Genomic DNA, 25,477 nt, shown 5'->3' on the forward strand with positions numbered 1-25,477 from the left:
ACTCTAATCATCTAAAGTATTAGGCTATATAAATATATTATTTTGATCGATAGAATTAAGAATTCAATTGAAAGGGGATAGACTTTTACCCTTCATCACCCAAATTATATTCATAGCAATGTCCTCCAAAATTACCTCAAATTTAATCAAATTTCATCAATTGTAACTAGGACATATACCACATACGGTGGCCTAAAATTATGCATTTCATCCACAAAAGTTCAAAATTACCTCAAAGTTAATCAAATTTGTAAGAACAAGAGATTGAATGTGATTACCACCACAACTTTCTAGCAACCAACAGATCAAACAACGTTGGCAGAAAAACACGAGTCAATGAGGAGACAAACCGAGAAGAAACCACGAGGATGTTCTTTGGCGTTGCTTCAAGTAAACATCAATGAGAGGCGATGCAGGTAAGAGAGGCGAGCAGGTAGACGGTGGTGGAGGTGATTTCCAGGGCGGAGGATGGAATCGAGTTAACGCATTGCGATTTAGGGTTTTGGGAGGAAATCATGTTTAAGGCTTTTCAGACGGAATGAAGATAAAACGAGGGAAGGAATAAAGAAAAGAGCGTCGAATGAAAAAAAGAAAGTAAGAAAGGCGTGGGCTTTTCAACGATCGATTGGCGAGGCCCAAGAAAAAATCCTAATGTTTTTAACAAATCCATCGTTCATCCTTAGCTAAAAACCTTTAACTTGCGACAGATTAGCAAGCGGTTTCTTATTGCCGAAAAAGTTAGATAAATCCCTCGCTAAGCCCTCGATACCCCCTCACTAAATTTCTGAAATTAATTTAGTTGAAGGATTTATTGAAATCCATCGCTGATCCCTCGTAAAACCATAGTTAATTAGCTATAGAAGCGTTCCGTCAATAATTCCGTCGCAGAAGGTCTGGTTTCTAGTAGTGTATAACCGATACTATTTCCTAGAAATGGGTCTACAATAACCCATTCCCAACCATATAGTAATTTTTCCAAAAAAAAACTTATAATTATTATTTTTAAAATAACATTTAATAATTACTTAATTTTCCTAAAATAAAATTCGTAGAAAAGGACAGTAATCTTTATTTTGGCACGGAAGCTATTGTATTCAAACCTTAGCCAAACCTGATTTTGGCACGGTTTTCTACCTAACCATATGTACACCCTTGTACCTACTCCATCTAATTGAACACGCACGCCCCTCTCTTCTTCCATATTTAACCTATAAAATCAAACTTTTCCCCTTCACACTTCAGAAATACACACAGCACGCAGATGAACCTAATGGGCTTACTATTCATCCTCGTCCTCTTAGCTTCCTCCACCAACTTCATCGCCTACTCTCATACCATCGTCGAAACCCTACCTGGATTCCCTGGTCCTCTTCCATTCAAACTCGAAACCGGGTATATATATACGCCTCTCTCTCTCTCTCTCTCTCTCTCTCTCTCTCTCTTGATCTTCATATAAGCACACAGAGAAATATAAGATACATATGTATACACAGTCTCCGGGAAGCTTTCCGTTAATGTTTATGTATGTTTCCATTGATTCAGGTACATTGGAGTCGGAGAAGATGAAGCTGTGCAGCTGTTTTACTACTTTGTGGAGTCGGAAGGCAACCCGGAGGAGGATCCACTCATTATCTGGCTTGCCGGTGGACCTGGCTGTGGCACCCTCCGTGCTTTCTTTTTTGAAATCGGTAACTACTACTTCCCATACTACGGTTTTACCCCACATCCCCTTTTTTATATAAATATAAATAGTATTGTTAACTGTTTTATTGGTAATTGTAAAAGCATTCTCGAGGTGATGAGTAATATAATTGATAACATGTCATAAAAAAAAAAATATATAAATATAGTAGTGACAATTTACGTACGTTGACATTAAAGTATTGTAAAAATAGTTGGATCATACGTATTGCATGATACTTTTATTGACAAAAAGTTTCAAAAAGAGCATGTTTGTAAAAAACAATTCAAACTTATATATTTGTAGGTCCTTAAGGAAAACAGTTGCGTATATTTCTAAAACATATCCTCTAAACGGATAAATCTAAATCTTACAATCATGGAACATTGACCAAACGCATCATTAATATATAAAACAATAATTCAAACTGATTTAATGATTGTTATCTACCATGTAATGTCTAAATTATGTGAATAGGTTGATGTGATATAGTCGCATGTATTTTCAATATAAGCTATATATTATTGTTGGTATTATAAATTAAAAAAAAAAAAAAGTAAATGAAATTCATATGAAAGCTTTCACGGTCAATACACCACGAACACTCAAAATATAGAACATATGTTTAAATATTTAGGGATTTTTGAAATAAATTAAAGCACTCGGTACTGAATGATTTCAATATCTTCATGATTCATATAAGATGTGGTTTATTTACGTTCAATGGGTTTTAAAAAAAACCTTATGTTGAATGTCGATTGATTCTGAGATGACATATCTTATAAAAACAACCGTGAAAAGATCATTCCCTCCATTAAAACTAGCAAACGGGAAAAAATATTTATTCTAACACAAACAAACCCGGAATATGTATATATATATATATATATATATATATATATATATATATATATATATATATATATATATATATATATATATATATATATATATATATATATATATATAATACAAAAGTTATGTTATGTACTTTTTGCATCCTAGTATCTAGTATGAGAACAGCTTGTGCATACATTGATTTTCGCTTTCACGTTTCAACTTGCACCCACCATGGGTTTTGGACTTTAGGTCCATCATAGTATTTTTCTTTTTAGATTTGACAACTTGGGTCCTACCATTACAAAATGAAATGATGCACATCATTCTCTATTCTCTATTTTCTCTTTTTATATATATATATATATATATATATATATATATATATATATATATATATATATATATATATATATATATATATATATATATATATATATATATATATAATAGATTACATTACTAAAAATATATAACGACAACCCCAGTTCAAGTTTCATTTTCCTTTTTTTAGTTTTTAAAATAATTTTTAGTATCAAAATACTATTTGTTTGACCACTTAAACCAATTATTTGTTTTGGAAATAATACCTATATTTTATTATATTTTATTGACTATTTAATATATCGAATAATCTATGTAGTTATATGTTTTGTACATTAATTTAACTTTTATTAATAATTTGTCATACTTTAATTTACTTTTATTTAATTATACTATAGTGTTTCTATTTTTTTTATTTTATTAATTAATTATTTCTATTATTTATTTATAACATTTCATGTATGAATTATAAGTTTATCCGGTCATATATTATTTTCAATGTTTTTCTTATTATTATAATTAAAACGTAATAAATTTTCGTATTTTATGTATATAAATTTTCGTAATAAATTTTCGGTTTTTGCAAAAATTAAATCCGCACCATTGGTTTTTGCAACGGTTTTGGTTTTTCGGTTGCGGTTTACTGCGGTTTTATCGGTTTTTCTTTAGTCGGTTCGGTTTTTGCTCACCCCTAATTTGTCAAATATCATTTTGTAGTTATTTTTAATTGACATGCTTTTTATGTTTTTTCTATTTTATTAATTCTACATTGTATTTAAATACAATAATTAATGCATATTAGTTTTCTTAGTGAACTATATTTTTATTTTCAAAATTACTAAATTAAAGTTTCATTAATTTTTTTATTTATTTATCTGAATTATATGTTTAAATTTAGAGAAAAAAAACAGTTTAATTTTTATACTTCATTATTTTTTCTTATTTGACTTATAAATTCAAACTTTTAAAATGTTTAGAATTTTATATTTAGTTTATTTTTTAAATAAATCCATATAACACATGAATCTTATATCTAGTATGGTATAACATGATACCCTTAAAATTTATAAAATCTATAGCATTGAAGATGTTCCTAGCTATCACAATTTACTATTATATTTTCATTTTTAATTTTTCCATCAGATTTTAGTATTATATTTTCATTTTTATTTGGTCTATCAAAGTGAAATTCATCTTGTAAACATATTGTTTGTTATATCTTAATGTATATTTCAAATTAATTTTATTCGTTCCAAATAATTTTCTATTTAGCTATGGGTTAATTCTTTTAATGCTCTTCTTTTTACTTTTACCATATCAAAATTTAATTAAAGTTATTAATCGAAAACCTATTTTTTACAACGACTTGGATTTTATAAAGCTAGCCAAAGGTTACACAAAGAGGACTAAAAACATTTCACCTAGTGGGAGTGGAATCAATAAGCAACGTATGCTTATCAATCCACTCTTTAGCCGTGGCAAGAGAGATAAAACATTCATCTATCCTTTTTTTTCAACAAGAAAAAAGATTCACACCTTTATCACTTAAACAATTAGAAGCTTTATGTATATTTAACTATGCGATTTTTAAGCTTTAAACAAAGACATAAAGTAAGTTGACAGAGAGACAAGAACCAGTTTGATGAGTGTGAGGAGACCACCCACCGTAATGGTCTTAGCCTTTCACTTTAATTTCCTAGTTAAATATAAATATATCTTAATTTAGTAGAACATACAAACACAATTTTGTTTCAAAATTATGTTTTTGAATCAACAAAACTAAAGAAAAAAAACATTGTTAGAAAAATTATGCATTGCATTTTAGAATGTATTCGAACATAGTATTTTCTTGAGTCTCATTTGACGTATACTGTACTGAATTAATATGTTTTTTTAGGTCCCATGCAAATTCAGTATGGAAATTATATGGATAATGTCCCAGCACTACAATTAGACCCGAATTCATGGACAAAGGTAACACCTCTCATGTGACTAATTATATATACTAAAATCTTTCCGTATAACAACTACTCTTACTAATTAAGTTGACAAATAATCTAATCTTCTTAAAATAAAATCTCTTATCTTTTCAAAGGTGGCGAACGTGATATATTTGGATGCACCAACATTAACAGGATATTCATATACTAAAACTCCAGAAGCCGTTCGTTCTAGTGATACAGCATCAGCATCACAAACCGCTGAATTTATAAGAAAGGTTCATTAAAGTTCAAATTTTTTAAATAAATATAGAAATTAATTATAACATGATTCTTGTTGTTATTGATATATTTATTTAACTATATATAATGCAGTTTGTCAAGACTCATCCCAAGTTTTTAAAAAATCCCATGTATGTTACTGGAATATCTTATTCGGGGATTGTTATTCCAATAATTACCGAGGAGTTATATAAAGGTATAACATTTTATTATTGACGTTACATATAGAATGATATAGTTAATTTTTTTTTTTTTTTTTTTTTTTTTTTTTTTTTTTTTTTTTTTTTTTTTAATCTTTTAAAGGTAACGATGAAGGACTAGAGCCCTTTGTGAACATTCAAGTAAGTATATAGTATATGTGATAAGTGATTAAATTTAAATAAGTCGTTGATAATAAATAAATGTTTATCTATGAATACCATAGGGATACATGGGTGGAAACCCTTTGACAAACAAAACTGGTGATATAAATTCTAGACTCGAATATGCTTATCGTATGGCACTTATATCAGAAGAATTATATGAGGTAATATAAATTAGTTAACACTCATTATTTTTCCATATGAATTTCTATTATGTAACGCAACTAATAAAAGTAGTTCACTATATGAACAAACAGTCTACCAAAAAGGATTGCAATGGAGATTATGCAGAAGCTGACTCTAACAATTTGCAATGCATGTTGGATATCAATGAAGTCAATAAAGTAAGCTTAGTTCATTTACCTTCCATGCCTTTTTTTTTTCTTTTATGTTTTATGCTCTCTTATTTTTTTTTTCTCGTTTCAAGTGTCGTCTCGATGAAACATTTCTCCAAAAATGAAGTCTAACCGGTATTTGAGAAAATGACGCCATATTGGATATAAATGGAAGGAAAATAAACAAAGAAAAATTTGTAAACACGTCAATACTCAATATTAAGTTGTTATTTATGCATTGAGTAAAAAAGAAACACCCATCAATCATCATAGCTTATAGCCTTATATGTTAAGATGATGTATCTTTATACTATTAGGCAAAATCGACATTTACTCATTTAGATGATTCATTTAGTCTAAAATGAAAGTCTTTGATTATATAGCACTTATGCTTTTCCATGTTAGCGTGTGGGAGACATCAATATTCAACAAATTTTGGATCCCGATTGTGATGCCGCAACGAATTTGGTCCGAGGTGTAAACCCACTTACAAAGGAAAATAGAAGACTTCTAAGGGGCAATCCTGTAAATTTGCGCCCGACACAATCCATGCTCACGGATACCTTTTGTCGAGTAATCCTCTCCCTTCTCTTCTCATATCTTTCATCAATAATACATTTGTGAATTTCTATATATGGTATAATTTTTTTTTGACAGGGTGACAATTATAACTATGCAACCCTTTGGGCCAATGATGAAAACGTTATGAAAGCACTCAACGTACGCGAGGTAAAGTAAATAAAGAAAACATAAAAATATCGTCACTTTACTATATAAGTAAAGTAAGAAAAACTATCGAAAGTTAAAATATATGTCATATGATGTTGCTAATTAGGGAACGGTGGATGAATGGTTGTTATGTAATTTGGACATGAAGTATAACTATGGAAAACCCTCGATGCCATTGTATGAGTTCAATGTCCAGAACAGTTTTGTCTATCACGAAAAGCTAAGTAAGAGAAACTGTCGAGCTTTGATTTTCAGGTATTATATTTTATTTTATTTTACGTATTTTGGTTGTTAATTAAGTTACATGTTTGTTTAACATGCACTAATGATACCATATTTTCTTTGAAACAGTGGAGATCATGACATGATGGTTCCACATGTGGGGACACGTAACTGGATAAATTCTCTTAACTTAACAATCACAGATAGTAATTGGGATGCATGGTATGTTAATGGTCAAGATGCAGGATACAAAACCACGTATGCTCGTGATAACTATACTTTAGTATTTGCAACTGTAAAGGTACGTACAACATGTTATACATATTGGAAATTTTGTTATATATAAACGTACTGAAAGTAGTTTGCGATTTTGTTCTTGTGTAGGGAGCAGGACACACAGCTCCAGAATTTAAGCCTAAAGAATGCTTTGAGATGGTTAAGAGATGGTTTGCTTACAGACCAATATAATAATATAAACCATAGTTTAGTTATGTTTCTTCTGATTATTGTGATCATTTTTCTTTTCAATGAGGGAGGAGCTTGTGTTTTTTCGAGCGATATTCGTTGTGGTTAGGAAATGGGTAGGGGGTTTGGGTAAAAGGGATTAAGAATCGATATTTATTGTAGGTTAATTACTTTGAAATTGCAATAATGTAATTGATTATTTGTTTTCTTTTTATGTGTACCTAAATCCTTGCTGTAATGTGTTGGCCACTAATTGAACATTTTTCAAATGTTAGCTAAGTATGATTATGTGGGAATGAACGACCTTGAAACCCGGTCTATGACGATGACATGAGAACAAACACAATGACTTTTGTAGCACAATGCAATCTCAAAAATTCAATATAAAAATTGGTAGAAATTTGATATAAACGGCTATCATTAATTAGACGTTTATATGTTATGCGGTACACACATTAAGGCATATTTTTGTTAGGGTATTCAAGAAATATCAAGAAGTTTATTTGTTAAACAAATTTTTTAGAACTAACAGATTTTATTGAAAAAATTAGCCAAAAACTACACTAACTAAATAAATACATCAAAGAAAAAGAGACTCGGGTTCTGCATCTAACCCGTCAACATCATTATTTGTTTTTTTCACCAATTAGAAACCAAAAATAAGACCGAGTCATTATCTTGTGGAATAACTCTTCTTTTTTTTTTTTTTTTTTTTTTTTTTTCCTACTCTACTCTACCAAACAAACAATTATTTCTATATGCACATACCACCTACTAAAGGTGAGACAAATCGCTTCAAGAATGTATTTAATCAATTGGGAATTGTAACCTAACAAACTTATAACATTTGGTTTAAAAGGTCCTATATTCTTTTTGCTTTCTAAAGGTACTAAGTATGGCTGTACCGGTTAATTAGGGATGTTTACCTAATTTAGTAGGTTGCCAGTGTCACGTAAGATGCCAAGTCGGATTAAAATGTCCACCGAAGCCAGCAAGAGCCTTGTTAGCATTACTTGAGGCTAAGAGTGATGGTGGTCTCTATGTATGTAAAAGCAAAGCATGTAGGGATTAAAAAAAAACCCCTAAAGTTCCTAACCTATTTCAAGAAAAAATCTACCAACAACTTCTCCAAAAAGCACAATCCACTATCGCGGCTCCACAACCACGTCAATCTCCCGATTCCATATATTCTCGAGAATGTCTCAACCTTGACGATCTTCACTCAATCTTCTGTGATTACAGAGAAAATATTGCAGCTACCCAACACGAATTGGAGAGAATCAAAGAAGTGATGGGGCGTGATTAAGTGATTTCTAGGGTGGATGTGTTAAACATTCAACACAAGTTTTAGGAATATGAAAAAGAAATTCTAGGCCATTGTTCTGTTGGTGGCGGGACTCATTTTGTTTTAGTTTTTTACAATGGTGGTGTTGATGCACTACACAATGAAGAAATGATAGGGAAGTGTTCGTCCGTTAGATGATATATATATATATATATATATATATATATATATATATATATATATATATATATATATATATATATATATATATATATATATATATATATATATATATATATATATATATATATATATATATAATTGTATGGTGATGTTGAAGACATGCATGTAGGGCTGTAAACGAACCAAACGAACACGAACAAGGTCTTGTTCATGTTCGTTCATTTAAGTTAGCCGAACAAACGAACACGAACGGATAAACGAACAAGATTTTCTTGTTCGTGTTCGTTCGTTTAACAAATTACTTTGTTCGTGTTCGTTCATTTATGTTCGTGAACATGCTAAATAAACATAAACGAACAAAGATAAAAAAAAAAAAAAAACACAATTGAACATATATGAACATAAACGAACATATAATATAGTAATATAATAAAAATTAATTGAATATAGATGAATATAAATAAACTTAAACGAACGAACATAAACGAACGTAAACAAACATCATAAACGAACGTTCACGAACATAAATGAACGAACGAGACCATTGTTCATGTTCGTTCGTTTAACTAAACGAACTATAATTTTTGTTCATGTTCGTTCATTTATTAAATAAACGAACATAAACGAACTTCCTGCCGAACAGTTCGCCGAACGTTCAGTTCGTTTACAGCCCTACATGCATGTCTAAGTGCACACAATTTTGTATTAACCTTCTTGAATAATGTAGAAGTAGTTGTAGATGTATAAGACATGTGGTGATGACAAACAATTTTTCTGAATGGTTCCATATTTTGTAAGCATAAGCTTAATGATAAAATGAAGAACAGCTGATTAAAACAAGAAATTTTGTATGTATATCGTATCGTGTAATCTGTTTTTATTTTGACAAGTGTTTTATTTATCTTTGTTAATGGCCTATTGGTTCACAAATATAGTGATTATAGTACATTTTTATATCTTAAATTATGTACATTGCTATATTTTCAATAAAGTACACTGATAAATATGGTCCAAACTGTACTTAGATATGAATGGTCACTAATAATTATGGTTAATAAAGTACATTCTTATATTGTTAATAAGGTACATTGCTAAATATGCTCATTAACTGTACTTAGATTTATATGGTCATAAACTCTTATGTTTATTAAAGTACATTACTAGATTGTAAAATACGTACATTGTTATATTGTCGATAAAGACAATGATATATACCCTTAAAGTAAATTGCTACAAAGTAACGAATATTTAAGGGACATATGTTATTGCACTTGAGCACATACTTTCACTTAGAGGTGTCGATCGGATAAAATTTCCGGGTTTCGGGTAAAACGGGTATTTCCTTAAGAAAATAATACCCGATACCCAACCTATAATGTAATTCGGGTTTTCGGTTTTCGGGTATTCGGGTTTGAGGTCGGATCGGGTAATTATCAGGTATACCCGAAAATTTCTTAAGTGTCACTTATTGATACTTTTTTTTACATGTTGGTTGGTTTAGTAAAGAATTGGGTAGGAAAATACTCCATACAATTAACAAGTACATATATAATAACAATACAAGTCATTATATTATGTTATGTAATTTTTTAATTCCATTCCAAATTTTGATAAAAAAAAGAAAAGAAAAGAAAAAGCCATGAATATGATTAGCATGGAATAATAGGTCTAAACACAACAACAAAAAAAAGTCTAAATAATTAATGTCTAAAAGCAACAAAAAAAAAGTCTACACACAACCCAACTAAACAATAAAAGTCTAAACTTAACAAAAGAGTAAAATTCATAACTCATAACCCAACTCAAAACATAAAAGTCTAAACATAACAAAATAAGTCTTGCATCTTCACTTTGCCATATTCATTTCCATATCAAATCTAAGCTCTAATTAGACATATCAACTTCTTCCAATCTTATAGAAATAGTACAAGCATTAAAAGGACAAAACATAACATGTCAAAATATTAAAAAAAAAATACTAAAGATAAACAACTACCTTTATCAATTTCTTGTAGGTTTTCCTAATCTTGTTCAAATCGATGTTGTCACTTGTGACAACTCGCAATTTCTATCTTGTACAAGCCATTCAATGCAATCAAAGTCAGACTTGTTTCTGCTATCTTTTAGCATTGTTTAGGATCTGTTTGACTGTTCTAAGCTTAATACAATCAAGGTTTGGGTTTAGGGATGATTTATCTCAAGTCTTAGAGTTGCATTCGAGCCAAACACTCCTTCAAGAGGAGTGTACAGCTGTACACAAGGGTGTACGGACGCACACCCCTCATGGTCGTGAACTCATGCACTTATATAAGTTTTCCTTTCTTTTCCTCCACTTTTTCACACTTCCATGCCAAGAAAACCGGATTCTGTCTCAACTATCATCAAGTTTTTCACCTTAATCTTCAAGAAGGTAAGCATTCCTTCCATTGATTAGTGATACATTGCATTATCTAGTGAAGATCTTTGATTTCATCCATAAAATGAACTCTTTTGGCTAGATCGTCAAGAATTTCATCTTTCACCAAGAACACCAAGAACACACACTAGTTCTTGGTGGTCGTGAACCCCATAACAACCCTCAAAAGTGTAATTATCCATTCTATCTTCTAGTTAGGATTAAGAAACACTCGATTTCTAGCCTTAAATCATCATCAAATGCATGAACACCAAGGGTGTACGACCATACACTCATCTTATGGTCGTAAACCCTTGTTTAGTGCATGTTTAGGCCTCAAACACACCCCATGTCCCAACATAAGACCTTAAAAACTAAGTGGATGCTAGTTAAAGCCATGAAACACCCCGTTTTGCAAGTTTTTCATGGGTGTACGACTGTACACTCAATGGCCATGCACACCATGACCGTATACCACAAGGGCCGTACACATATTGGCCGTACACACCTTACTGTAGCCGTAAACCCCTTTAATGCAATCCTTTGTGATTGTAACACTTCAATATAAGTGTTTCATAGTCCCTAAGGTGGTTTCCTTGAATGATTAGTTGATTATACACTAATTATATCCATATATATGTGTCATTATATGCTTATTAGGATCCGTTTGTGCCCGAGATTTCACTTAGCACTCGGCATCCTTTTCTGATCTTACATTCAAATTGCTCAATACATGTGAGTTCATACCCCTACACTCAACCTTTAACTGTTTTAAATGCTTTTATGGGTAATAAAAGTTGAACACAATTATATTGTGTTAGTATAGACATTTATATGCTTGTCAAATACCTCATTTCAAACTCATTTTCAAACTACTTTTAAAACATTGTTAGACTATATTGTAAAACTCTTTTTTTACTACTTTTAAACTATTTTTCAAACTCTTTTACTTTCAAAACAATATTTATTTGTGTATTAGTGTATAAGTATGCTTTAATGGTCTTAGGATTATTGTTGATAACCTTGATTCATGTTCCTTGTTTGGTTGTGGGCTAGGGTTGAATACACTAGTCCGACTGTCGATTAACTCATACTTATACATGCTAAATACGTATATGAATATAAAATTGTATCTTTAAAAAGTATACATAACTCAATTGTTCAAGCTGAACAATTGAATCCTTTTTATATGTCGAGAACAAACTAAATCTACTAGTAAACTCTAATAGGTATAGTTTAGAGAACATCCACATATACAAAGAATGGAAGAGAACATATACATATACATATACAAGAACAGGAAAGAACATATATATATATATATATATATATATATATATATATATATATATATATATATATACACATACAAGTACAGAAGGAACATGATAATTAGAATGTGAAATATTACTTCATGATACAACAATACATTGTTGTATCACATTTGTAACCAAAGTCTCCTAGTGGGAGAGCGGGCATTGTGTGTATAGATCTATATGGGACAGACACTCCCACACCCGACTGCTAGCTACAGTCCCAGTCAGTAAGGCCAAGGGGTGACAAAATGTCACCTTACTATTTTCGACGTTGGGAGGTCGTCGTGTATTTAGCCGCCAATTAGTATGGTTACAACTACATCACATTTTAAATCTTTAATTAACCAAATCGGTTTTAAAGGCAATAAGACTCCCCAAGGCATATAGTACATTTAATACGATTAGGAGTCTTTATTTTCCCATTTCATATTTCAGCAATGGTACTGCTGGGTTAAAGCATTCTATTTTCCTAATAAAAGATAGCAATAAATGGGGAAACATACTTTTAAATGAAAGGGAAAACATACTTTTATACAGATATAAAGTACTACTATAGTTTCCATACTATTCCAAGTATATATGTAAACATTACATTTTATACAAGGACAAACATGTAAACAATCCGACCTCGGGTAGAAGTTCACTTTTCATTATAAGCTGGAAATATAGGATTTTTCTGGGAATACTTTACAAACATTTCAAGGTTTTTAATACAAACATTTGAAGTTTTTAATTACTATAAATGACACTAAACACTTATGAACTCACCAACATTTATGTTGATACTCTCTTTCAAAATAACTTGTATTCTCAGCGAAACAGTAGATAGGTACACCCATGCAGCTTTTAAAGGATGGGGTGGATTCAAGACTCTTCATTATTTTGATTATACAACTTTGGTGTCATTTAAACTTTTCTAAAGAACACACATGTATTTAACTATTTTATTAAAGCAATGGATGTTGTTGCTTGTTTTACTATTATGCATTGTTATGATACTGTACATGATGTCCTCCACCCCCGAATGTTTCCGCCAATTCGATTTGGGGGTGTGATAGATATGTATCAGAGCATTGTTTATAGTGAACTGAGTATATCAACCCATAAAATATATATATCTATAAATACATTGGGATTAAAACAGTCTGACCAAGAGATATACTTTTAAAAATATATACAAGTATTTTACTAAAAATATATATACATGCATTCATACTGGGCCAGTATCATACTAAAACAGAACAAAAGTATTATGATTGTTGAACAACACAAATACGCTTGGGGATGTATGGTCAGTTCTGGGAATGAGATAGCCTAATCAACTATGTCGGTCTGAGAAGTGATTAGCATATGCCCAAGAGTGGTTGTGATGTTGCAACAAGTCTAAAAACTTACCAACTATTCACAAAGACCCAGTGAGAGCAGAAAACAAACTTAAAATACTATAGGAGTATTTTGTGCTACTATTAACTTATGCAAAAACTAAAGACTCTTATTTGTAGGTCTATGAGTATGGAGTGTATACGCTAAAGTTATATATAAGTAAAGATTCTATAGACTTAGAATTTATGACGATCGTTTTACTTCATGTTCCTTGTTTGGTTGTGGACTTAGAGTTAAGTCATTTATTTGAAGGTCTATATGGTCTCAGAAATAATGTATAGCTAGTATTCACTACTTACTTATAGATATAACTAATAAAGATCACTCCCCTATAAGTATCATTAGATTAAGATGCATATTAACTATCTTTTATCCCTTTTCTCATGTAGATTCCATGGATGGTTTCCATCATCCGGGAGACCCGTACTTTCCCAATCAGGGAAATGCGGGATGGCTAGAGGATGAGCCTAAAGAAAACCATGAGATTCCCCTAAATGATGACTTCACAGAATAATTCCCAGAAGAGGCCGACTTAGAGCCTGAAGTTGAGAACCTACCTCAAGTAGTCCCGATACCAAATGCTAATCCCCACCTCGAATTCCAATGCCCAATGCCCATGTGGGTCGGGAGTCTGGATAGGTGGAGCCGCGATTAAGGCCAACCTCGCCCGTACAATAGCGATCGCCGCTTCTACAATATGAACGAGGGAGGATCCTATCGTCCTTCTCATTTGGTTTAAGGAATAGCCTTAGTAGGTGCTCTATATAACACTCTTTTATGTAAATATTCCTATCTAGAAAGTACTGTTTCCACTAAACTTTTATTCTATCAAAATTTCCGTCTGTTGGTATGTTGTAAGGCTTGCTCCAAGGTCGAATTTTCAGGACTGTATGTAACTTCTATACCAATTATTATGACATATATAGTTTCCGCTAAGTCATCATCTCTATTAAACTCTATTCTGACACTGTATTTCTCTTGATAACCCTAATGAAGTCTTATTATCATTTTATCTTTTATAGCTAAAAGATGCCGACTCGCAAGCATCCAAACAGAAGCCCACCTGTAAATCAAACTCCACCACTTACCACCTCCTCCGCAGTTCGATGCGGTGATGTTCTAGGCTGCTGTGACCATAACTATGACCGCAACCATGACACAAGTGAATTCTGGTGGCACCAGTGGATCTGGAACCGGTACCAAATCTAACCATGGTGATAGACAAACGCGTAAACGGGAGTGTACCTATAAAGACTTCATCAACTGCAAATGAGTATTCTTCAACGGAAACGGAAGGATCATTGCGTTGTCTTAGTGGTTCGAAAGAACGGAGTCGATCTTTGAGATCTGCTCCTGCCCAGAAGAAAGAAAAGTAAAGTTTACTACCTCCACCTTCTCTAAAAGGGCCCTGACATGGTGGAACGACAATTTCAAGTCACTCACCCTGGTAGTGGCTAACACAATGGGTTGGGAGATACTGAAGGACCTGATGACAAAGGAGTACTACCCGAGGGGTGAGGTTCAAACACTTGAGGAAGAACTATGGAGCATTAAGATGAAAGGTTCCGATATTGTGACCTATACAATCAGATTCAGCGATCTGGTGACTCTATGTCCCAATATGGTCCTTACCAAAAGCAGGAAGATCGAGAGATACATCTTGGGTTTGGTACCCCCATATCAGGGAAACGTTCTGGTATTGAACCCTGCAACCTTTGATAGTGCGAAGCAAGTGGTCCAAAGGCTTATCGATCACGGGGTCCCTCTTCCAACAACAACTACCATTTCTATCTCAGCACCATCCAGAGCAATCGACAACAAGAGGAAGCGATGGGACAAAAAGAAAGGAAAATCAGCTCAACCTTCTTCCAAGAACCAACAGGTTGTGGCTGTTCATGCTGCCACGACCCCTATTTCCCCTGTACCAGCGAAGCAATATGCAGGGAATTTACCCAAGTGCACCAAGTGCAATTTCCACCACAACAGCCCCTACCGGGAAATGCACTGCACCAACTGCGACAGGAAGGGCCATACTATCCAGTTTTGCAAAGCACCGCCAAGACCAATCACCCAGGTCCCTGGTACAGGATTAATCCAGGCCTGCTATGGGTGCGGTGAGATGGGGCATTTCAAAAGAAACTGCCCAAAGGCTGGGAATATAGGTGGAGCAGGAAGACTACTTGCTATTGGTCACAATGAAGCCGTGGCAGACGCTACGGTGCTCACGGGTACGTTTCTCCTCGATAACTCATATGCATGTATCATCTTTGATAGTGGGGTGGAAAGGAGCTTCGTGAACCAAAAATTTAAACACTTACTTAATCAAGACCCGCAAGCACTAAAAGAAACCTTCATTGTCTAAGTGGATAACGGAAAGACCGAGAGTTCCAACGAGATTTACCTAGGTTGTACCCTCATGCTAGATAACTATTCATTTCCGATCGACCTCGTGCCTGTGTCAATCAAGAGTTTCGATGTCATTGTGGGCATGGACTGGTTGAGTCTCCATCGTGCCGATATTCTGTGTTTCGAGAAAGCAGTCCGTCTAAATCCACCGAGTAGTGAAACCTTATTGATCTACGAAGACAAACCAATTGCGAACCTTCGTATCATCTCGATCATGCCATCCCAGAAGTACCTACGAAAAGAATATCGTGCATTCCTTGCTTATATAGTCGATGTGAGCCAAGAAACGAAAGACCTAAAGGACATTCTAGTAGTGCGCGACTTTCCTGACATCTTTCCAAAAGAACTACCAGGATTACCACCTCAACGTCAAGTCGAGTTCAGAATCAACTTAGTTCAAGGGGCTACCCTAGTAGCCAAATTGCCCTATCGTTTAGCACCAGCTGAGATGCAGGAACTCTCCAGACAACTGAATGAATAACTCAACAAGGGATTTATTAGACCAAGCTTCTCAACTTGGGGAGCACCGGTCTTGTTCATAAAGAAGAAAGACGAATCGTTTCGAATGTGCATCGATTACAGAGAACTGAACAAGCTTACTGCAAGAATCACTACCCTCTACCCCGCATAGACGACATGTTCGATCAACTCTAAGGAGCGAGCTACTTTTCAAAAATTGATTTAAGGACCGGGTATTACCAGTTGCGAGTATTAGAGGAATATGTTCCTAAAACAGCCATCCGAACTCACTATGGTCACTACAAGTTCATAGTAATGCCATGCGGATTGACAAACGCGCCCGAAATATTCATGGACTTAATGAATAGGGTGTGTCGTCCTTACTTAGATAATTTTTTGATTGTATTCATCAATGACATACTTGTCTATTTTCGAAGTAAGGAAGAACATAGTCAACATCTACGACAAGTCTTGCAAGCAATGCCAACGGAGAAACTCTACGCAAAGTTCTCTAAATGCGAATTTTGGATCCGAAGGGTCGAATTATTGGGTCACGTGGTTAGCGAAGAGGGGATTCATGGGGACCCTTCCAAAATTAAAGTCATTAAGAATTGGTCAGCACCGAAGATGCCTACTAAAATTCATCAATTTCTAGGCCTCGCTGGCTACTATCGCAGGTTTATTCAGAATTTCTCTAGGATCGCAAAACCGCACCCTGCATTGACCCACAAAGGCATGGCCTTTAACTGGGAAGAAAAACAAGAAAAAGCATTCCAAACACTGAAACAAGCTTTATGCAGCGCACCAATACTATCCCTCCCAAAAGGTATAGAAGACTTCATGGTTTGTTGTGATGCATCTAACCAAGGGCTTGGTTGTGCTCTTATGCAGCGAGCTAAGGTGATCCCCTATGCCTCAAGACAACTAAAGACACACGAGGTCAACTACACCACGCATATCTGGAGTTAGGAGCAGTGGTATTTTCACTGAAGATCTGGAGACACTACTTGTATGGTACAAAAAGCATTATCTTTACAGATCACAAGAGCCTACAACATATATTCAACCAGAAGGAGCTAAATATGAGACAACGACGGTGGGTCGAGCTACTCAATGACTACGAATGCGAAATTTGTTATCATCCAGGAAAAGTCAATGTAGTAGCAGACACACTAAGTCGGAAAGAATATTCTGGTCATAGAGTCAAATCATTGACTATGACTATCCATTCGCACCTATCCACACAAATCAAGGAGGCTCAACTAGAAGCCTTGAAACCTGAAAATGTGGCGGGTGAATCGTTAAGAGGGATGGATAAGAACTTGGAAGTCAAGGGTGGCGGAGCCTTATATCTCATGGACCGCATCTGGAGACCGAAGCACAGTGATTTCAGAGACTTGGCCATGACAAAAGCACACAACATTGAATATTTCATCCGCCTAGGTTCTTATAAAATGTATCTTGACCTCAAGAAGCTATACTGGTGGCCTAACATGAAAGCAGAAATTTCTACCTTCGTGAGTAAGTTTTTTACTTGCACCAAGATTAAGGTCGAATACTAGAAACCCTCAGGTTTACTACAGCAACCAAAAATACCAGAATGGAAGTGGGAGTGAATCATGATGGACTTCATAAACAAGTTGCCCAAGATAATGGGTAGCCCCGATACCATTTGAGTGATCGTAGACAGTTTAAGAAAGTCCGCACACTTCTTACCTATAAATGAGATAGACAAGATGGTGAAACTAACGAGAACATAAATTAGGGAGATTGTACGACTGCATGGTGTTCCTATATCCATTATCTCCGATAGAGATAGTAGATTCACTTCACGATTCTGGTAGTCGCTACAAAGTTCCCAAGGAACTAAGCTGGACATAAGTACAGCCTACCATCTACAGACCGACGGACAAAGTGTGAGGACTATCCAAACTTTGGAAGACATGTTGAGAGCCTACATGATAGACTTCGGGAAGGCATGGGATACTCATCTTCACCTTGTCGAGTTTTCCTACAATAACAACTATGACACAAGAATAAAGACAGCTCCATTTGAAGCCCTCTATGATCGGAAGTGCATATCCCCTCTATGCTAGGTTGAGGTGGGTGACACACAATTAGCTAAAGGATGAGTTCTTGATAGCACTCTCATAGGTCTGGAAATCATATAGGAAATGACAAAGAAGTTCGTTCAAATTTGCGAACGATTGAAAGCCTCCAGAGACCGATAGAAAAGCTACGCAGACAAGCAAAGGAAACCTTTGGAATTCCAGGTGGGTGAACATGTTCTTTTGAAGGTCTCACCATGGAATGGCTTGATATGATTCAGAAAGTGTGGGAACCTAAATCCATGATACGTAGGGACTTTTGAGATTATCGCTAGAATCGACCCTATAGTTTACAAACTCAAACTACCTCGCGAACTTAGTAACGTAAATTCTACTTTCCAAGTCTCGAACTTGAAAGAGTGTCTATCCGATGAGACTCTTGTAATCCCACTCGATGAGATCGATATCGACGAGAGCCTCAAATTTGTGGAAGAACCAGTAGAGATCATGGACCAAGAGGTCAAGCGAACAAAGCAAAGTCGCATCCCAATAGTGAAGGTTCGCTGGAATGCCAAGCGAGGACCTGAATTCACTAGGGAATGCGAGGATCAGATTAAACTGAAATATCCTCATCCTTTTACCTAGTCATTTATAGTTACTTAAACTATAATTTTGGGATAAAATTCCCTCTAACAGGGGGATGATGTGACAACCCGAAATTTCTCTCTTTTACAAGCTATTCAATTCAATCAAATTTAGACTCATTTATGCTATCTTTTAGCATTGTTTAGGGTCTGTTTGAGTGTTCTAAGCATAGTACAATCAAGGTTTGGGTTTAGGGATGAGTTATCTCAAGTCATAGAATTGCATTCGAGCCAAACACTCCTTCAAGAGGAGTGTACGGTCGTACACATAGGTGTACGACCGTACACCCCATCATGGCCGTGAACTCATACCCTTATATAAGTTTTCCTTTTTTGTTCCTCCATTTTTTCACACTTCCATGCCAAGAAAACCTGATTCTCTCTCAACTATCATCAAGTTTTTCACCTTAATCTTTAGAAAGATAAACATTCCTTCCATTGATTAGTGATACAGTGCATTATCTAGTGAAGATCTATGATTTCATCCATGAAATTACCTCTTTTGGCTACATCTTCAAGAATCTAATCTTTCAACAAGGACACCAAGAACACACACTAGTTCTTGGTGGACGTGAACCCCATAAGGACCCCCAAAAGTGTAAGTATACCTTCTATCTTCTAGTTAGGATTAAGAAACACTCAATTTCTACCCTTAAATCGTCATCAAATGCATGAACACCAAGGGTGTATGGTTGTACACTCATCTTATGGTCATAAACCCTTGTTTAGTGTATGTTTAGGCCTCAAACACACCCCATGTCCCAACATAAGACCGTAAACACTAAGTGGATGCTAGTTAAAGCCATGAAACACTCCGTTTTGCAAGTTTGTCTGTGGGTGTACGTCCGTACACTCCATGGCCATACACACCATGACCGTCTACCACAACGGTCATACACATACTGGCCGTACACACCTTATTGTGGCCGTAAACCCCTTTGTTGCAATCGTTTATGATTATAAAACTTCAATATAAGTGTTTCCTAGTCCCAAAGGTGGTTTCCTTGAATGATTAGTTGCTTATACACTAATTATATCCATATATGTGTCATTATATGCTTATTAGGATCTGTTTGTGCCCGAGATTTCACTTAGCACTCAACGTCCTTTTCCGATCATACATTCGAATCGCTCACTATAGGTGAGATCATACCCCTGCAATCAACCTTTAACTATTTTAAATGCTTTTAGGGGGGGGGGGGGTGATACAAGTTGAACAGAATTAAATTGTGTTACTATAAACATTTATATACTTCTCAAATATCTCATTTCAAACCACTTTTAAAACATTTTTAGACTTTATTGTAAAACTCTTTTTTTACTACTTTTAAACTCTTTTTCAAACTCTTTTACTTTCAAAACAATATTCATTTGTGCATTAGTGTATAAGTATGCTTTAACGGACTTAGGACTTATTTTGATAACCTTGAATCTTGTTCCTTGTTTGGTTGTGGGCTTAGGGTAGGATACATTAGTCCGACTGTCGATTAAGTCATAGTTATACATGCTAAATACGTATATGAATATAAAATTGTTTATCCTTAAAAAGTATACCTAACTCAATTGTTCAAGCTGAACAATTGAATCCTTTTTATAAGTCGAGAACAAACAAAACCTACTAGTAAACTATAATAGGTATCGTTTAGAGAACATATACATATACAAGAACGGGAAAGAACATATACATATTCATATATATATATATATATATATATATATATATATACACAAGTACAGAAAGAGCATGATAATTAGAATGTGAAATACTACTTCATGATACAACAATACATTGCTGTATCACATTTGTAACAAGAGTCTCCCGGAGGAAGAGCGGGCATTGTGTGTATAGATCAATATAGGACAGACACTCCCGCACCCGACTGTTAGCTACAGTCCCAGTCGGTAAGGCCAAGGGGTGACAAAATGTCACCTCACTATTTTCAACGCCCATTGGTCGTCGTGTATTCAGCTGTCAATTAGCATGGTTACAACTACATCACATTTTAAATCTTTAATTAACCAAATCGGTTTTAAAGGCAATAAGACTCCCTAAGGCGTATAATACATTTAATATGATTATAAGTGTTCATTTTCCCATTTCATATTTCAACAATGGTACTGCTGGGTTAAAGCATTCTATTTTCCTAATAAGAGATAGCAATAAATGGGGAAAACCTACTTTTAAATAAATGGGAAAAATATACTTTTATATAGATATAAAGTAATACTATAGTTTCCATACTATTCCAAGTATATATGCAAACATCACATTTTATACGAGGAAAAACATGTAAACAGTCGGGCCTCGGGTAGAAGGCCACTTTTCATTATAAGCTGGAAATATAGGATTTTCTGGGAAAACTTTACAAACATTTCAAGATTTTTAATACAAACATTCGAAGTTTTTAATTACTATAAATGACACTAAATACTTATGAACTCATCAGCATTTATGTTGATACTTTGTTTGAAAATAACTTGTATTCTCAGGGAACCAGTAGACAGGTACACTTATGTAGCTTTTGAAGGACAGAGTGGATTCAAGACTCGTCATTATTTTGATTATACATTTTTGGTGTCATTTAAACTTTTTTAAAGAACACACATGTATTTAACTATTCTATTAATGCAATGGATGTTGTTGGTTGTTTTACTATTATGTATTGTTATGATACTATACATGACATCCTCCACCCTCGAATGTTTCCGCCAATTTGGTTTGGGGTGTGACATCAGTTATACCACCCCCGAAGCCAATCTTGGGTACAAATTATACTTTCAACAATCTTAGGAGTCAAGGAACTCCTATATGGATCCAAAACCCTCCTACTAATTCTAAAAATAGATTTTGAAGCCACACTTGAGACGAGAATGATCAAAATTTGGATTGGGGTCGGGTTGTGGGGGGGTCAAATGCGGATATGTGTGGGGGTTACAAGACTGATCGGTCGTGCAAAGGAGAGTAGCAGTTTGTGTTCTTGGCCGCGCGAAAAGTTACGAGGGTAGGTGTTGGTCGTGCAACAGGCTTGCGAGGTTAAGATCAAGTCGTGCAAAACCTGCGCGGGTGGGGGTTCATCCGCGTGCATACATCAGTGTTCATTCCATGTGGAGGTAATTTGGACTCAGATTTGCATGGTTAGGGGTCGGCCACGAAATTGTTGCGCGGGTACCCACGCAAATTGTATATTTTTGGCAAATTTTCAAATTTCACCAAGATCATTGCTAGACTTCAATGTGATTATTTTTAAACCAACTTCAAGCTTATAAACACCCAAAACGTCAAGTGGATATTATTTATTTACAATGCATTTATTTAACGTCTTTGCCAAGACATAGCCATGCTTCCGTCAGCCTTTGTAATTCGGAGTTTCCAATGTTATGTTATCGAATTCTCCCATGTCAAAGCCTTCATAAAATGGTTTCAAGCGATGACCATTCACTTTGAATATTTGATTTGTTGCCAAACTCATAATTTCAACCGCACCGTGATCAAACACTTTTATAACAATAAAAGATCCGTGCCATCGAGATTGCAACTTTCGCGGGAATAAGTTTAAGCATGAATGATAAAGAAGAACTTTTTGCCCTGGAATAAAATGCTTACGAGTGATTTGCTTGTCATGAAGCACTTTTGTCTTATCTTTGTAGATGCTTTCATTTTCATAAGACTTGTTCCTCATCTCCTCGATTTCTTGAAGTTGCATCTTTCGGTGCTTCCCGATTTCTTCGATATTGAATTTACACTTTTTAACCACCCAATATGCTTTGTGTTCCAATTCCACTACTAAATGACAAGACTTTCCATAGATAAGGAGAAAGGGAGACATGCCGATTGGAGTTTTATAGGTGGTCCGATACGCCTACAATGCATCTTCTAACTTCAAGCTCCAATCTTTTTGTGTGGTGTTAACCGTCTTTTCAAGAACTTGTTTAACTTCTCGATTGACACTTCGGCTTGGCTGTTTGTTTGCGGGTGATAAGCGGTTGATATATGATGTGTGACATCATATCTCTTCATCATGACTTCCATCATTTTATTGCAAAAATGAGTGACCCTATCGCTCACCAAAGCTCTCGATACACCATATCTTACAAAAATATTTGACTTCAAGAGGTCAATTATAGTTTTAGATTCATCATGCCTTGTAGCCTTTGCTTCCAGCCACTTTGAGACGTAATCAACTACCAAGAGTATATAAGTATATCCGAAAGAGACGGGGAAAGGGCCCATGAAATTGATTCCCCATATATCAAAGATCTCACAAATGAGGATGGGGCTTTGAATCATTTCGTTCTTCATGGATATGGTGCCCATTCTTTGACATCTATCACAACTCTTTCAAAATAGATAAGTATCTCTTGACATTGTTGGCCAATAGAGTCCACATTCGAGCACTTTTCGCATGGTTTTGTTTTGACCAAAATGTCCTCCGCATGCATACTCATGGCAAAACTTCAAGGTAGACTCGACCTCATTTTGGTGAACACACCTCTATATTAGTTGATCCGAATAATGTTTCCAAAGATAAGGGTCATCCCACACGTAGTATTTGGAATCACTCTTCAACTGGGACTTTTGGTACTTGGTAAACGCGTGGGGAATTTCTTTCGTAACCAAGTAATTCACAATATCTGCATACCATGGAATAGTGTTTGAAATGTATAAGAGGTGTTCATCTGGGAACTCATCAAGGATGGAAGAAGAAGAATCACCAATATTTAACTGACTTAAGTGATTCGCAACTAGGTTTTCGACACCAATTTTTTCATTCATCTTAAGATCAAATTCTTGTAAAAGAAGAATCCACCAAATCAACTGTGGCTTGGCATCTTTCTTGGTCAAGAGATATTTCAAGGCAGCATGGCCGTAGTACACACTAACTATTTTCCCAAGAAGGTATTGTCGAAATTTCTCCAAGGTGAATATAATAGGTAGAAGTTCCTTCTCGGTGGTGGAATAATTGGCTTGAGCATTATCCAAGTTTTTGGAGGCGTAGTAGATAATATGTGATGCTTTGGACTCCTTTTGACATAAAACTGCTCCAATGACAAAATTTCTTGCATCACACATAATTTCAAAAGGAAGCGCCCAATTTGGAGGTTGGATTATTAGATCGGACATGAGCAAGTCTTTGAGTTTATCAAAGGCTTCTTGGCATGCAACATTGAACTCAAAATCAAAATCCTTTTGGAGAAGGAGACACATCGGTCGCGTGATCTTCGAGAAATCTTTGATAAATCTTCTATAGAATCCCACATGTCCCTAGAAATATCTCACCCCTCTAACACATGTTTGGTAAGGAAGGGTTTCGATGACATCAATTTTGGCTTTATCAACTTCAATTCCCTTTTTGGAGACGATGTGTCCCAAGATGATGGCTTGATTGACCATAAAGTGACACTTCTCAAATTTTAACACCAACTTTTTCTCAAAGCACCTTTTCAAAATCTTCTTAAGATTATCCAATCATTCATCAAAAGGATTGCCATACACTGTGAAGTCGTCCATGAATACTTCAACTATATTCTCAACATACTCAGACAAAATGCTCACCATGCATCTTTGGAATGTAGCGAGGGTATTGCATAATCCAAATGGCATCTACTTATAGGCAAATGTGCCAAAGGGGCATATGAAGGTCTTCTTGTCTTGATCTTCGGGGGCAACGAGTATTTGATGAAAACCCGAGTATCCATCGAGGCAACAATAATGCGATTTTCCTGCCAATCTCTCATGCATTTGGTCGATGAAAGGAAGAGGAAAATGATCTTTTAATGTTCTTGAATTTAACTTTCTATAATCAATGCACACCCTCCATCCATTTTGAACTCGAGTGGGTGCCATTACTCCTTTGTTATTCTCAACAATAATGATTCCCGTTTTCTTGGGAACCACTTGGACCGGACTAACCCATTTGGAGTGGGAAATCGGGTAATTTATGTCCGCATCAAGGAGTTTGATTATTTCTTACTTTACAACTTCCATCATGGGAGGATTTAATCTTCTTTTATCTTATCTTCTAGGCTTACAATCATCTTCCATGAGGATCTTGTGAGTGTATACATTAGGACTTATCCCTTTAATGTCCGCTATTGTCCATCCCATTGCCTCTTTATGTTCTCTCAAGACTTCAAACAATTGATCTTCTTCAAACTCTTTCAATTGATAGGAGATAATCAC

At 34.8% G+C, this 25,477-nt stretch overlaps 2 protein-coding genes across 2 annotated transcripts; one reads left to right on the forward strand and one right to left on the reverse strand.

The window, feature by feature from the left end:
* The first annotated feature begins 1,187 nt into the window (after positions 1–1,187).
* Positions 1,188–7,415, forward strand: LOC145006513 (serine carboxypeptidase-like 13). Its single transcript, XM_078965594.1, has 13 exons — positions 1,188–1,392; positions 1,543–1,688; positions 4,740–4,816; positions 4,938–5,060; positions 5,158–5,260; positions 5,368–5,405; positions 5,489–5,590; positions 5,684–5,770; positions 6,167–6,334; positions 6,419–6,490; positions 6,597–6,745; positions 6,842–7,013; positions 7,097–7,415. Exons 1-13 carry the CDS (start codon positions 1,262–1,264, stop codon positions 7,178–7,180), a joined length of 1,452 nt encoding a protein of 483 aa, XP_078821720.1. The 5' UTR covers positions 1,188–1,261; the 3' UTR covers positions 7,181–7,415.
* A 15,228-nt stretch (positions 7,416–22,643) lies between these two features.
* Positions 22,644–23,123, reverse strand: LOC145007284 (uncharacterized). Its single transcript, XM_078966251.1, has one exon. The coding sequence runs from the start codon at positions 23,121–23,123 to the stop codon at positions 22,644–22,646; it is 480 nt and encodes a 159-aa protein (XP_078822377.1).
* Positions 23,124–25,477: the final 2,354 nt, after the last annotated feature.

The sequence above is a fragment of the Lactuca saligna genome, chromosome 7 (genome assembly GCF_052625555.1).
Source record: "Lactuca saligna cultivar CGN05327 chromosome 7, ASM5262555v1, whole genome shotgun sequence".
In the NCBI taxonomy this organism is placed as follows: Eukaryota; Viridiplantae; Streptophyta; class Magnoliopsida; order Asterales; family Asteraceae; genus Lactuca; species Lactuca saligna.

Coding starts and splice junctions, on each gene's coding strand:
- LOC145007284 (XM_078966251.1), bottom strand. CDS start 23,123: ATGTCTCCCTTTCTCCTTATCTATGGAAAGTCTTGTCATTTAGTAGTG.
- LOC145006513 (XM_078965594.1), top strand. CDS start 1,262: ATGAACCTAATGGGCTTACTATTCATCCTCGTCCTCTTAGCTTCCTCC. Junction 1,689..4,739: donor TGCTTTCTTTTTTGAAATCG/GTAACTACTACT, acceptor ATGTTTTTTTAG/GTCCCATGCAAATTCAGTAT. Junction 4,817..4,937: donor ACCCGAATTCATGGACAAAG/GTAACACCTCTC, acceptor ATCTTTTCAAAG/GTGGCGAACGTGATATATTT.